Source organism: Rhopalosiphum padi, chromosome 1 (genome assembly GCF_020882245.1).
Source record: "Rhopalosiphum padi isolate XX-2018 chromosome 1, ASM2088224v1, whole genome shotgun sequence".
Lineage (NCBI taxonomy): Eukaryota > Metazoa > Arthropoda > Insecta > Hemiptera > Aphididae > Rhopalosiphum > Rhopalosiphum padi.
The window spans coordinates 68,517,898-68,533,387 of NC_083597.1; the positions used below are offsets into that span (position 1 = coordinate 68,517,898).

General features: G+C 30.6%; 1 protein-coding gene across 2 annotated transcripts; it reads right to left on the reverse strand.

Annotated features, from left to right (window-relative positions):
• Window positions 1–5,247: 5,247 nt before the first annotated feature.
• LOC132918377 (uncharacterized) lies at window positions 5,248–15,285 on the reverse strand. 2 transcript variants are annotated; one of them, XM_060979576.1, is made up of 3 exons: window positions 15,164–15,255; window positions 11,133–11,246; window positions 5,248–5,948 (listed from the first exon to the last, which is right to left on the reverse strand). In XM_060979576.1, exon 3 carries the CDS (start codon window positions 5,846–5,848, stop codon window positions 5,423–5,425), a length of 426 nt encoding a protein of 141 aa, XP_060835559.1. In that variant the 5' UTR covers window positions 5,849–5,948; window positions 11,133–11,246; window positions 15,164–15,255; the 3' UTR covers window positions 5,248–5,422. The 2 variants fall into 2 exon arrangements, with proteins under 2 accessions (XP_060835559.1, XP_060835560.1); XM_060979577.1 differs by lacking the exon at window positions 11,133–11,246 and having other exon boundaries at window positions 15,164–15,285.
• Between the last annotated feature and the right edge of the window lie 205 nt (window positions 15,286–15,490).

Here is a 15,490-nt window from a genome sequence, read left to right on the forward strand (position 1 = left end):
TTAAATTAATAATTGATGAAAGTAAATATATTTATTTATTTTTAATTAATATAAATTATTGTTTTTAATTTTAAATCTAATAGAATTTATTTTATGAAGTTTATTTAGGACATTACAATTTCACAAACCTAAATATAATATATTGACATGTCCGTATTAGCATAGTATTCTATGATATTAGTGTATTATGTTATTAAATATAGTCCTTATCATAAAATGTGTGAATAAACTAATGTACTGTTTTAGGTTTGCGAAAAATGTTTTCACTGTGATTAATAAAATAAAAATATATATAATTATAAATCCAAATCCAAATCGAAAATAGGAGTCGGTAATGTTACCTATATATTTACTCGCTTATCTACAGCCTGTAGGTTAGGTAAATTTGATATACCTACAATATACAGTAAAACGTAATGTTCAAAAAATAATAATGATCATAAAAACTATTTTTATAAAATATTATTATTATATTATTATGTTTAAGACTAACCCCCTACGTGATGTGTTCAAACTGTATCAATTTATAAGAAATTTCGCAATGTCAATGAAATAAGAAATAATATTACATGGGGTACTCGTATTTAAATACTTAATTTTTTTAATGAGTCTACAAATGACATAAATTATGTAGATACTAATTTCAAAACTGGAGATACTAATCACCCAAGCCCTCCTTCCAAATTTCGCTTAATGATTATAGAGGTTCAGCACTTCACTTAAATACATCACAAATAAATGAAAATTAATAACATGATTATTAAAAGTTATTAAAAGTCTCCAAACCACAAATTTTTAAATACAATAGGTAATCGGTGTATTAAAAATATACGATTATACGTGACATGTCTACAATAATTGTTGTCTTATAATAATAATATATTATAATATTATAGTAAACTTCCGATTATCTGCGGAATTGAGTGGCGCTGCAACCACATATAATCTAAAATAAAACTGAATAGGCCGACAATTAACATAAAAATGTTTTTAATAGTTTTAACATAATATCTTATTAACATTAATAAAATAAAGTTATTACATTATTATATCATTTACGTCTTTATTTTTATATTTATTTTCTTACCTAGCATATTATTTACATATAATAATATGTAGTATTGTTATCGACGTTATCGTACATATTTCTACATAATTCATATGTTTTTCTTAAAAATAAATAATGATTCAGTTAGGTGGAGGACTTCGGATAATCCATTTATGGATAATTGGAAGTTTACTATATGGTCTATGTACAAGCAGGATTTAGTAAACTACATATTCCTGTTTAATCGATAATCCGCGCCGTTATAGATTCGTGATGTTGGCATGTGGCACCGTTTCAGTTTTAAAATTAAGGTGGAGACATTTTTAAGTGAGTCAAACTTATTTATCACCAAATAAGGAATTTAAATGGGATGTGACATTCTGGTTTTTACATGGAACACAAAATAAATTTACTAAAAACCTAGTATAATATTTTAACACTTAACTTAGATCATAATCTACTTCCTCTTTTGAATAATAATTAATAATAATATATCAACTAAGGTCGATTCATCACTTGTTTATATTTATATATAAACTATGCCCACAAAGAAATATGTTATTTATTATAAGGTAATACTCAATTAAATGTTAACTTTTTTTATTTTGTTATATAAATTAGTTTGATTTTGGCAATACTGGCAAAATTAAAGCATGATAATATAGTAAACACTGCAGGTAAAATATAGGGCCGCTAAATGGTAACCCTGGATGATGTATACTACGATTACTACGTACGGTATACTACATAAGAACATTCCGCAAGATACATGTTTGTATGCGATCATAAATACACTTTTTATAATATATCACATATTATAAATTTCAAACGAAAAATTTCAATGAGCACGTTTCAACTAACGCAGTCGTGTATGTGGTCGGCAGAATATTTAAAAAATCATATAATTTATTAACAATATGGAGGGAAAATATTAGCATCGTTATCGCGTAGTTCCAACTATAAAAATACTATATAGAGACTAGAGAGGGCCAAATATTAGAAGATGTGTTGATTAAAACAGTTAAATGCAAACACATTTGTGAAATAATTGAAACAGTTACATATACTATACTCAAAAATAACATTTATTCTATTCTCTACTTCTTTCTATATATATATATATAAATGATTGTGTGTTTATTAGTAGGTATACGATAATCTAAAAACCACAAAAATTATCAAAACCATATTCACATGTTAAATTTAATTGGTGATCTCGTTAGTTTTTGTTTAAGTTAAAAAAAAATCCTAACAAAATACAACATTTACCAAGTAAGGTAATAAGATATTTATTAATTAAAATAATGATCAATTCTATAGAGAAAATATTATATATTAATATTGAATAACTTACGGTCGCGTTCAAAGGTCTTCCTGTTGATCGAATTTAGGATTGTTATTGTTTGTGTGTCAGATGTTTAATTGTTATAAAATGTGTTGGAAAAGAAATTATATGTATTAATATGGTTTACAATCGATAAAACTATTTTGGGGTTTTGAAAATTTCAACATTTTTTTAAAATTTTTGGTTATGATTTTCGTATTGCGTGGTTCCCAGGAATTCATATAGTGTAATGTCCCGCGCGTATACGCCATGGAGTATTTTTCGGTTGAAACTTGCGTTCAAACGACGCGTATCGGACCGCTCGACGAGTACTAATTACGATTTCCTGCCCAACTGGTATGTATATATATATCACGTCATCGCCGTATATTATATTACATATATATATATACGCACTTCGTCATTCTCTCTCTCCCTCACCCTCTCCCACGGCTCAGCCTATCTACGCGATGTCAAAGTTTTGATGGACTGTAAGAAATGGCCCGTGGCCGAAAATCCGTTTTTCGGAACGCGGTCGTAATTATATATGTATATAAATATATGAACACCGAGGGATACCAGACGGCGTTGACGGGAGCCGTTTGTCAACCGCGTTTGTGGTAATGTAGTAACGCACACACACACACCCACGCACAAACATACATCACACGAGCGCGAACGGCGGTCACGTGTCGTTTACACGGCGTTAAAACCACCGCCGCGTTCCAGGAGACAAATGCTCACATTTTTCGTGAAATCCCACGGAAAGGCGGTCCAAAGTGTATTATATTATTATTATCATTATTATTACGTATGTATAGGAGGCGCCTCTTGTAATGTTATTAATTGCGTTAATTAACACGCGCACACACATTCTCGACACGTGTTTCCGTTTCGTCGAGACAGTGGTTTTTTTCGTTTATCCACACAGACGAAACCGGGATACCCTCTAAAATATTTTAAATATTGTATATATATATATATATATAAGTAATACAACTGTACGTTTGTACACATATTATGTCATATACTGATTTACCCATAATACCTATAATAAATATGTTGACGACGACCTACAGATGACGACCGGAGGGGAAACTGTGAATTTGAATTTAACAAGTACTTACCATATAAACTTTGTACCTTACTTACCTACCTATATCTGGTTATCTGGTTATTGTTGCGTTGTTCGATTCTGCTTTTGCATTCATCATGCACTGTGCAGGTTACTCTGAATCTATCAAGTGTCAGGTTTTCCTATTTAAGGTCTATTATGTCATATTATATCGGTGCTAATATTAAATTGTTCATATTGTTGTTCTATACTTAACTATTTTGCATCTAAAAGACATGTAAGTATTAATCGCAATGAATTCTTATACTTGTTATTATTGTTAACGGGTTTAATTAATAGTAAATAAATGTATACACGTAATCAGAAAAAATAATTTCAAATTGTGACATTCAAATCTACTATACATAACTATAGTTACAAAAACGTAAAACGCTCATTCATATTTATTTTAACAGTTAAAATAATTCAGATAATGACTTAAATTTGTAATAAATTAAACCCTTTATAAACATTTAAACTAAATAACATCGATTCTCAAAATTCCAATTAAATATTAAATTATTTCAAGACAAATTTTTATGTTTAAAAAAGTAGAGTTAAAACAGCAGTTATTCTATTTTTATGTGACTATATCTGCGTGTATGATTAGTAGTATAAACAATGTATCTAAAGTTGAACAATACTTAAGTATGTTCGGTAATGGTTGAACAGATGTCTCATGACTGATAAAATGTATGACTATTTAAGACCAATAAGATAACTTTTTTTATAAATTCTAATATTTTTATGTTTTTTGACTATATAATATAGTTACCAGCTACAAACTAGAATTTACTATTTAAAAACTGTGTGTTAATAGTATATTTAATATTCACACATTATTTCAGCATTTCATAAAGACTTTTTTTAACAGTTGTCAGTGCTCCTGAGTAACTTATAACAACCAAAACTCTAGTATTCTATAATTTATATTACCCAGGGGCCAGGGGTATACACCATTTCTACAAAAATAAAAATAGAACTAACCATTTTTGGAGTGAACTTATTTGTTTAATTTTTAAAAATTACCTTCCACAGTGTTACACTTTTCTGTACAATGGATAATATTATTCGATATGAATTAAAATTAGTACTCTTATTTTTATTGATAATGTCTCGTAAAAATAAAATCTTGTCAATTTATCACCACAAAATATACCTGGTATATAAAGTATAAATAGTATTATATTGCAATTTGTGTTCAATTAGTTAGTAAATATAACACGTAAAATATAATATTTAATAATACCTTTACAATTTGCAATAATAATGTTATTTTTGAACATTTATATTATACAATGTATAATAAATAATAATAATCAATATAGTCTTTTTGATTTCGAATAAAAATAAAACTATCTCTTGAATTTTTATCTATAGGCCCCCTTATTTATTTGATATTGTCTATAGTCTCTACCACATTATATTATTTTGATATCTATACTGACTATACTTTATAGTTTTTTTTATACTTTAAATAACTATGAGTTATATTTTATTTCCAATGGCTAACACCTAATAATTTTATACATATATATATATTATTATTATTATTATAGGTATCATTATATACTGTACATTACCATGTATAACTATTTTGTATTTTGTATTTCAAATAATAAATTGTTTTCGATAACTTTCAACACATTTACATAGAATTATATTATTATTATTCATATTATGAGTAGGTATATATTTACATGGTTATACTTGCTTAGAAAATCAAAATCAAAATATACGATATAGAAAGATATAAGCAACTTTAGCGTCACGAGTTTTTGAATTTTTATTGATTATAACAAAATATAATGATTAAATGACAGGAGACATTGAGTGAGATGTAAAGACGGGTTTCCCGCGGCACGCGGTCTGCGACGAATCAACCGGTCTTCGTTTTCGCCGACCGAACTAGCGTATGTCGGGCGGCCGGGTCGGGTCACGGGCGCATAGCCAACACGATGTTGTAAAGGACGTTGGCCTCGGCCAGCAAGACGACGGTCTGGGCACCCAGGTCACTGCGCAACGGGTCGATGGCGGCCAGCAACGGCCGGTAGTACGTCAGCAGGTCGGCCGCGAACGCCTCGATGATGGCCACGTGGCCGGTGCGGCTCAGCAGAGGCGGCGCGGGCGCATCCGGCTGCAGTGACCGGTAGTAATGTCGAACGGCCATACGGTTCTCCAGCACCCGTTTCATGTGGTCGGCGCAGCTGCCCCACAGCCGGCCGTCTTCGTCGAGCGCGATCGGTGGATAGTACCACGGGCCATCGACGCTGGCGCCCGTCGTGCCGGCCCACCGGATATTGTCGCGGAGCAGGTTTACCGCGGCTGCGGCCGCTACGTCGGTATCGGCTGTGTACGTCATCGCATGGATATTACAGTGCGTTCACAATGATGAATTGCCGTCGTCGAACGAGTGTGGTGCGTCACTTGCAGTTCCGACTTCCTAGTCGGCGCGGCAGCAGCTAAAAAACGTACAGCAATATATTGACAATAAAATCAAGTAAATTATACTGATTGAGGTACGTATAGAATACGAGCGCGGGCGAAAGTCGATCTTATATTAATACATTATCGGAACGGTGGTATATACTACTTTATTGTAGGTATATTAAATTATTATCGTGAAATTTACTATTGCGATAGATTTATTGTAGAAACGACTGCAACAACGACATAATATAATATGATAATTATATACTATCAAGTATTCGAGTGTACATACAACTATGGCGTTCATCACCGAAAAAAAAAACGATAGCTGGTAGTAAATGGTAAGTGATAACAACTTATACGCCATGGAGATAGTTTAATTGTTTTACGAGCTACCGCCTGCGCAGTTCAATCGTAACCGCACGCCATAACACGACGCCATCTCAAAATAAACCGCTGTCCACTATATGCCGTCATAACCACAATCTATTTGTGATTACCCGTGATTATAATGATACTAGTTATCATTCGTCACAATGTTTATTAAAATCGCGGTAGATTATAATCTACCGCGATTAACATATACAAAACCAAGAGGAATGAGGATTATAGAGTATGGAACAAAAATACATCGTATTATATTTGTTTATCAGCTGTGTCCTGTGATATATTTAGTTTTATTTTGTAAAAGATTATTTATGGATTATAATACAAATTTTAAGAACGGCTTTATATTATTAATATGATAAAAAACTTTAAATTTAAAAAAAAAATAATAGTTTTGAGTGTGGAAAATATTAACATATCATTAAATTATTTAAAAATACGCCTATAAAGTAAGTACCTAACCTAATATATGTAAGATACTTGCTACTGTATTAATTTCTACTTTGAACAATAGTAAAATTAACTATGATTATTGATTACTCTAATACTGAATTGGCATTTGAATAAAAAAAAAATGCAATTACAATAAATTACTAATTACCTAATGGCTAATACACGACTTATCTTGTAAATATATATGTTAATATAATAAATAAATAGTAGAGTCTATAATATATGTCTCATTTCAATTTTTGTCCTACAATAAATTACCAAATAAGTAGTTAATGAAAACGAATATACACTAATATATAGACATATGGTGTGATTGCGGTAACGCCAACGGCTTTTCAAAATTTTAAATATGAAAATGTACACATTTTTCGTTTTTTTGGAATGTGTTACATTAAATTTTTAGATTAGTTAAGATGAGTTTGTCGTTGCTTGACGACAATAATCATTTACCACAACAAACGATTATCCCGATTGTCTACTCAATACGAGTATACGCACATGCTACATGTTTTGCAGCCATATTATAAATTATAATATACAGTCTTCACTCTTCAGTACGCCACCGTGTTTGGTAAACTCACGGGTTGAAATAAATTTCGTAATAACAATACCACCTAGTAACCTATTCAAGTATAATATACTTAGGTATACCTATAAATGTAATTAATATACTCCTGTATCTGTATGGGCCATGGGCGTGTGCGCACACCCACGCTATAATAGGGCGTGCCAGCGCACTACAGTAGGTTGTAGGTACCTACGTAAAACAGTGTCGTAATGCGTATTTCTTATAATTATAAAATAAACCTACCCCAAAACTCTTAAAATATGTATTTGATTAATACCTCGAACACAATAATTATAACACGATAAAATAACCTTCAAATAAAATCTGTATAGATTTAAGTTATTATAGCATGTGTATATATAACAATAGTACCTAATAGGTACTTAGTTAGTATAATAATATACTAACATTTAAAACCTAAATAATATCATTGATTGTATGTAACATACGCCATTAAATATTTTGTACTGAATTTGAATTGTTTATCGAGAAACGTATATTACTATATTAGAATACTTACTTATCATCGAAACATTCGAAACAGTTATAAACTAAATAATTATATAATATACAGTTTACATCGACCTCTGAAAGCCTTATTCATATATATATATAATATATACCCCCAAATTATTTTAAACTTTATAGGAGCCCTGAGTTCTAAGCACCTGAAGAGAGTCCCAAAATTAAAGAGTGCATGTGCACACACCTATATAAATATGTATATAATATACTACAAATATGTATATACAATTATACTGATATATTATACTTCCTACCTACGACTACAGTTGTTTATATAGTTATAAAACAGTACTCATTATTATTATTTATTAATAATAATTTATATTTGTACAATAATTATGGTGATCAAATATAAAAACATTTTTAAAAAAAAGTACATTTTAAAACTTTGCTTCTCTATCACAAAAAACCTCTCCCTTGAAAGAATTTATCAATGTGTATACTATTCTACCTATTTTTTCCATTGATCATTTTCATCTAATATCTATGTAAGTTTTATTTCTGAATACTCTATTTTTTCAATATTTATCTATCATCTATCATCAACTATAAAAACTAATTATTTAAAATTATAATTGTATATTTGTATTACTAACTATGTCAACTTATTATGTGTGTTTTTATGATGAATATTTAGGGCTTTAACCCCCCCCCCCCCCTTGAAATGTATGGTTGGTACGGGCATTATTTTTTATTGTATAATTAATAGAAATTTTTTTTAACCACCACAGAAATTAATTTCTATAAACGTCACTGGGTCGAACCATACAATATAATAATTAATAATCAAATAATAAAAAATCATTATAATAAATTAATCTGTAATATTTTCGAAAAATTTAAAACGACTATTGTTAAATACACCAGAATAAAGCACCAAAAAAGAGTACTGTCTTATGAAAAATAGTATGACTGGTCACTATATAACAAATTTAGATACGTAATTCAACGATCCGTATTAAAACAATTATTAATAACTATAAATTATAATATAATATACTATAAATGTCTATAATAAAAGTTATTACGGTTTAAATTTGATTTTATTATTGGTTATTATTAGGAGATACTATAGATAGATATAAGTATGTACGAATTGACAATTAAGTATTTGTACAATAATTGTACATTAAATTATTGCATGACACAACAATGTACTATAAATGATATATATATTGCAAAACCACTTGGCATGTCTTAAGCATCTTAGAACTCTTTGTTCATCATCATCGCTGATGAACGAATATATTTTTCCAACGACGTTTTAAGTTTTCAGTTCATACAAGCGTACACAAAATTCACGCGTTGCAATAAGACATACTGCAAAACTTGTTTTTTTCTAATAACAATAATAACACTTACAACTTAATAAATAACATGGAATCGTTGTCAATGTAAATTATTATTTTTTGATTAAAATCACAACAACGTACTTTTTTTTTTTACCAAAAACAAAACGATAATCCGCGAGATTGGGGAAAAAACCACTGCAAAACGCCAAAAAAATACAATCTATATTCAGAGCAAAAATTGTTTTGAATTTAGCAGTTATATTATGCGTTTGCACGTACTGTCTAATGTTATATACTGACTACTCGTATAACCACTGCAGCATGTTTTCAAGTTATTGTACATCGACTATTAGAATAATAGTTGTTTTATTTCAGTTTTCAAAAACTAAACTTGAAACCGTTTCGCACATGCGCTGCTGAAATGTATATATTTTAATATAGAAAAAAATTCTCAAAATTTTATTAAACTTTCGAACGAAATTCGCTTGACCCGTAATAACATAGAAATAAAACCAACGAGACAGCAATGACTATTGTATCTACTATATGTATATTATATGGATTAGTGTAAAAAAACGTAATGTTATACCACTCGTCAAAACGATTATGATTATTATTTGGTATTATTTTTTTTTTATACCTATTGCCTAATATGAAATTCATAAATAACCCAACAACATTCTTGTGTGCGCGCGCGCGGGACAGCAATTATAACTCTCTCACGGTGTTCTCTACACGTCCATGTTACCACGCATCCATAATGTGTGTGTGTGTGTGTGTGTGTATATATACAATATATACATATTATAATATACTATACAGGTATAGGATGATGTCGGGTGGGCGTGTTCTCGCCCTTATGTTCTAATATATAATCGTTGACCGAAAAGAAAAAAACTGCACGAAAACAATAGGCAAGTAGTTTTTTTTTATCTACTGTTATTATTAGGTAGGTACATTATTATTATTGTATCTAATGTTATTATAATATTATTCTCTCTGCCGCGCGCGCGTCCGCTGGGTTCACGACGACCGGCGTTTATAGGTACATCCCGCAGAAAGCTACCTATAAAATATAATCGAATTTGATTTATCGATCTGCAGCCCGCGTGTCTATAATACATATCATCCAATATATTCGTAGATACCTACGTATATACAATACATATAAGTACTAAAAACGTTCATCGAATAATTTCTAAATTGCGTAAGTACGTATTCGACGCGCGTAGTCCATTCCGAACACCTATTTTTTAAGATTTTTTTTTTTGTTTTGTTTGGTATTGGTTCCGACACGGAACGGTTCGCAAACAGTGAAATTTTATATTATATTACCATAATCATTACGACCTCTATCAGTATTCAGTATAATTCTGCGTAGGAGGTAAGAACACGCATTTATTTTAAATAATAATTTAAACGATATCACGAAATATTTAGTATAGCTTATATTATATTGTTTTGTTATCTTTTCAAACCGGCGTTTAAAATATTATAAAATATCACCCGGAGGCTGAAATAAACGTAAATCATACTATATCACATTATGTTTGTGGTAATCGGAATAAATTCTGCTCTAGTGCAGAATACGAAATCAAAAACATAATATGGTTAAGCCATTTAAAAAAAAAAGGTTGAGATGAGTGAGGGAGTGTATCTTACAGTGATAAAAAAAAAAACAAAATCACCTTAAGGCATTACAGATGACGTGTGCGTGTACTATATTATATATATATATTTATGCGGGAAACGCGGTAAAATTCTATAATATAATATACGATGACAGACCGCCCCGAATAAAGCAACCAATTATTATTATCAAAACTGCGCGTTTAGAGATCGCTGTTGCGTTAAAAAAGAAAAGCCCTTTGACAAAGGATGGTGAAGCGTAGTATAATACTATATACCTATACCATTATATACATGACGTAGAACTGTGATGTAAAAAGGCCAATCACAAAAGAAGGCATGCGACTGCTGATTATATTTACCAGGTCGGCGCGTTCCGTTGTCGCAGTGTTGCGGCCGTGCGGGCTGCTGCTGCAAAGACGCATCGAGACAATCGCGACAACACGAACAAATGGTTTTCACGACTCTGCGGTTGGCTTTGAACAGAGAACAAAAAATAAAATATGATGACCGACGGTGATAACAGAAGGTTTCCACCGGAGATTAATATCGCTACGACACACACTTGCATGCTAACTGTTCGGATGTGGTATGTCTGTGATCCTGAAGTACAATATATAGGTACCTATATAATATTATTGTAACTACATTTAGCAAAATATATTGATATATTAGGCTCTCGATCCTATATGGATATCCACATTTATAAATTCAAATAAACTGCAGTATATGAGGCGGAATAGCAATAGGAATTTCAGATAATATAAAAAGATTTGATTAAAAAAAAAAAAAAAAAAGTGAGCAAGTGGGTATCGCTCTGCTGTATAGTAGAGATGGAGAGTAGGTCACTGGTCGTGTGGATGTGTTAAATTTGAATGCAATAACGGGTATCATTGTATACGAAAAACAATTCTGAACGGAGATGATTTGTCAGTCAATGATAATTAGTTGGATATATTATATTGTTATTACTTATATTTAAATTGTAATATATCGTTATTTTACCCGATTCGTAAAAAATTAAATTTCATACGTTCATAAAATGTTTTCTATATTGATGCTGGAATTTTTTTTTACAATTACTTAAAGGAAAACTTATGGATAACCTTGTATTGGATTTTTGAATCTTAAGTATAAATCACAAATATTTTATGAATTTTCAACTTCAAAATTCCTTGCAAATTTTCGCGATTTTGATATATTTCGTAAATATTTGAACTTTAAATGCTTATAAACAAAAATTGTGACTAACGATTTTTGATTTTTTTTTACTACGATAAGTTCAACTTATAATAAACCTTGTATTAAATTTTAAAGATTTTTTGGATAGCCAAATTTTTTTTAATAGTATTTTAAGAAAAAAAACTTAAACAAGTCAAAAATTTCAATTGTCTATAAGTAGCTTAAAAAAATTCTAAATATTTTGAAAATTTAATCGTAAATATATAACGCTAATATAAACATTTTGTGAAAATTTCAAGTATTTACAATGATTCGTTTTTGAGTTACAGCTAAATCAAAAAATCAATTATGTCAAAAAGTGGTTATGCGTAAAAATTCCCGTTTTTTCGTAATTTTTTCAGGGTTTTTCTAGACACTTTTGAAAACTAAATTTTTTACTTTTGACCCCCCAAAGTACCAACTAGATGAATTTTCCTTTTCAAAGAGGGGCAGAAGTCAAAAATCGAAGCTTTATTACTACTCCAAAAAGTGATGACAGACACAAAAATTAAAAAAAAAAACACATCATTGTAAAATCAATACATTCATCACTCCGTTCAGAATCTAAAATTGTATATAATATAATAATAAATATTATAGCACAACATTAAACTAACATAATATAATAATAGCATACGTAATTAATATATAAACGAAAGAGATATTGAAAAAACTTTATATTACCCATATGGTCATGTACGTAAACAAATGAAATTTGTGGTTCTAATAGTTTATATTACGGTAATTTTGAAACTATACTCTGTCCAGCGAGAGAACGCGCCGATTCTGCGCAACCCCCAGCGTCACCATGCTATCAAAACTGGTTCGCTTATGGCTGGGTATCATTGGGAAATGCGCAGAAAATCTGATTTTGGTCGGTTTGCGGCACGTTTTCTCGCTGGACAGAGTATAGTATATATTATACTATTTATACTAGGATTGAAATTATAACTGCATAACCGCGCTATAGTCTGGTGTTTGGTGGAAGGCGTTCGCATAATATACTTTGAATGATTGAATGATGTATTCACTATTCACACCACTGAACTTTGATGAAGCTAGCTTAACTGAAAGGGTAGGAAAATAGGCGTACGCACAGGTGTGGCTTATAGGGCTATGATACACCTGGATGGGTATTTTTTAAGAATGTACCTGCGGGTACTTATTTAAAAAGAGCCAATAACTCACTTTTTTGAAAAATACAGAATTTTTTCAATCAATTTGATCATGAAAATCATAGTTACTGATCTTATACCTATATTTTGAATGTCTATTTTATACATTTTTTTAAAAAAATATATAAGGGGGGTTTTGTTAGAGGATAGGTGCTAAAAAAAAAAATAAAAGCCACACCTGAAACAGGAATTATTGACAGTAAAATAAATGAATGCAATTAGATAAAGTTATGTTTTTCTTCTGTACCAGTACCACCATACTATGCTTGCAGAGTCTACAATAAGTTTTCTTATAGTTAGTACTTCTTAAATATTAATTTTACAAATAATAAAATAAAAAATCACAAAGTATGTCACATTGTCACACGTGTGATCACTGATTTTGTATCAGTTATTTGTATAGCCTTCCTAGTTCCTTGTACAATACTAAATTACAAACATAGTATATTTAATATTTATATATAATATAATGATACGTATTTATATATTACTGTATTTAAACATAGAAAAAGCTAATAATAAATAATAATTTTTAGTTTTTATGTTATTAATTAACTGTTAATTATGATACGTTTTATTTAATGGCTAAAGCACATTATATATAATATATATTATCATCATATTTGCGTTTATAATATAAACATATATACTATATAATATAACATAATATATCTTTTATTTTTCACAACTTATTAAATCGTATATACCTACTAATGTTTTCATTGAACTCATCGGTAGTTCAAGGTCATAAGGTTATTGTCTTCGATAAAACTGTTGAAAAGTGAAAATTAAGCATAACCACGATAATCGTCTAACAATAAATACAAGAGAAACATGGTTTGGGAATTGCGCTAATCTAAATTGTGTTGTATTATTTAGCAGATTACTGTTTGATTGTCTACATATTTTTGTACTATATTTTTTATTAAGTAGGTATATGTTTACATAAATATAATGGATAATTATTTTATTAATATTTCAGTGGACAAAGTTTTTCAGATTGTTCACTATCGTGCAGTTTTGGCTCCATGTTGCAAGTACATGATATATTTATTATGTATATAAACTGCATTATGCCTGCCTACCTAGATAATATTATAATAATTAACAAGTCTCAACTAAAAACATGTGCGCTGTGCGCGTATAGAACACCGGGCGCGAGAACAAAAGAGCTGTCCACGCGGGGCGAGTGTGATGCGGTCGACTCCGAACGAACAGGAGGAGCAGGGTGTACATATAATAGTATATACCTACTATATATAAGTATATATAATAAACAATTGTATAATATTCGCCTCGGCGGTCACGTTCTCGAAGACTATGAAGACGAAAAAGCGTTTAAGGTAGCGACGGCAAGCGGTTCCGCGGTTTAGTCACGCCTACCCTGGTGCATGTGTGTGCCGGGTACCTATAATATACTTATATATACACATTAGACATTACACATATATTCATATTATGGGACGCACACACATTAATTTTATATAATATAATATTACATACATAGATATAGGTAGATATGCTGCAGTAAACGAACATGTCTAAACTGCACCGAGCTGTAATAGGTATATACAATATATGCACGCGGTATAATTAACAGGTAGGTATATAATGTGTGTATATATATATATATATATATATATTCACGTATAGTGTTTGTTCCGTAAGCATCGCGCCATAGATGTATACATGAGATATTATATTATATTATATATATTCGACTCGCACTGCGCCCCGAGTACGGACATACGGTACGATGTTGGGGCCCTGCTTCGAGGAGAGTGAAAAATACTGAAAACAAAAATAATAAGTATTAACATACATAGGTACCGCCCCTATCACCCCTCCCCCCACCAACTCCTCCGATGGTGCATGGACCGTTGTTAGGTTAATATATCATTACGCACATATATATTTTACATGACGTATGGTAGTAGTAGGTCCTATATAATATTATGTGTATATACTTAAAATATATATATATAATATATACTCACCATCAGAGCCGGCTTAAGTTTTTCGTTGTATACCTAACGTTTTATTTTTTTTTTCCAGACCGAACACATACACACGCACGACCGCACCTAAGTACGTATAATAATAACAATATATAAATTTTTTATCGCATACAGGAGGCGGTCGTCCCCGAACCAAAGCCGCCCACCCCACCACCACCCACCCTACACAATATTGTATCGTTACACGCGCGCGTCGCTGCACATATACACAGTGTATACATCTAGCTTTGTCGTTGGTACACATACCTTAAACCGTAATATAAAATAATATATTTCATAAGGAGAGACGTGTAATTAAACTTGGCG

Bases quoted from the DNA above. Each gene is read 5' to 3' on its own strand.
- LOC132918377 (XM_060979577.1), bottom strand. From the start codon at position 5,848: ATGACGTACACAGCCGATACCGACGTAGCGGCCGCAGCCGCGGTAAAC.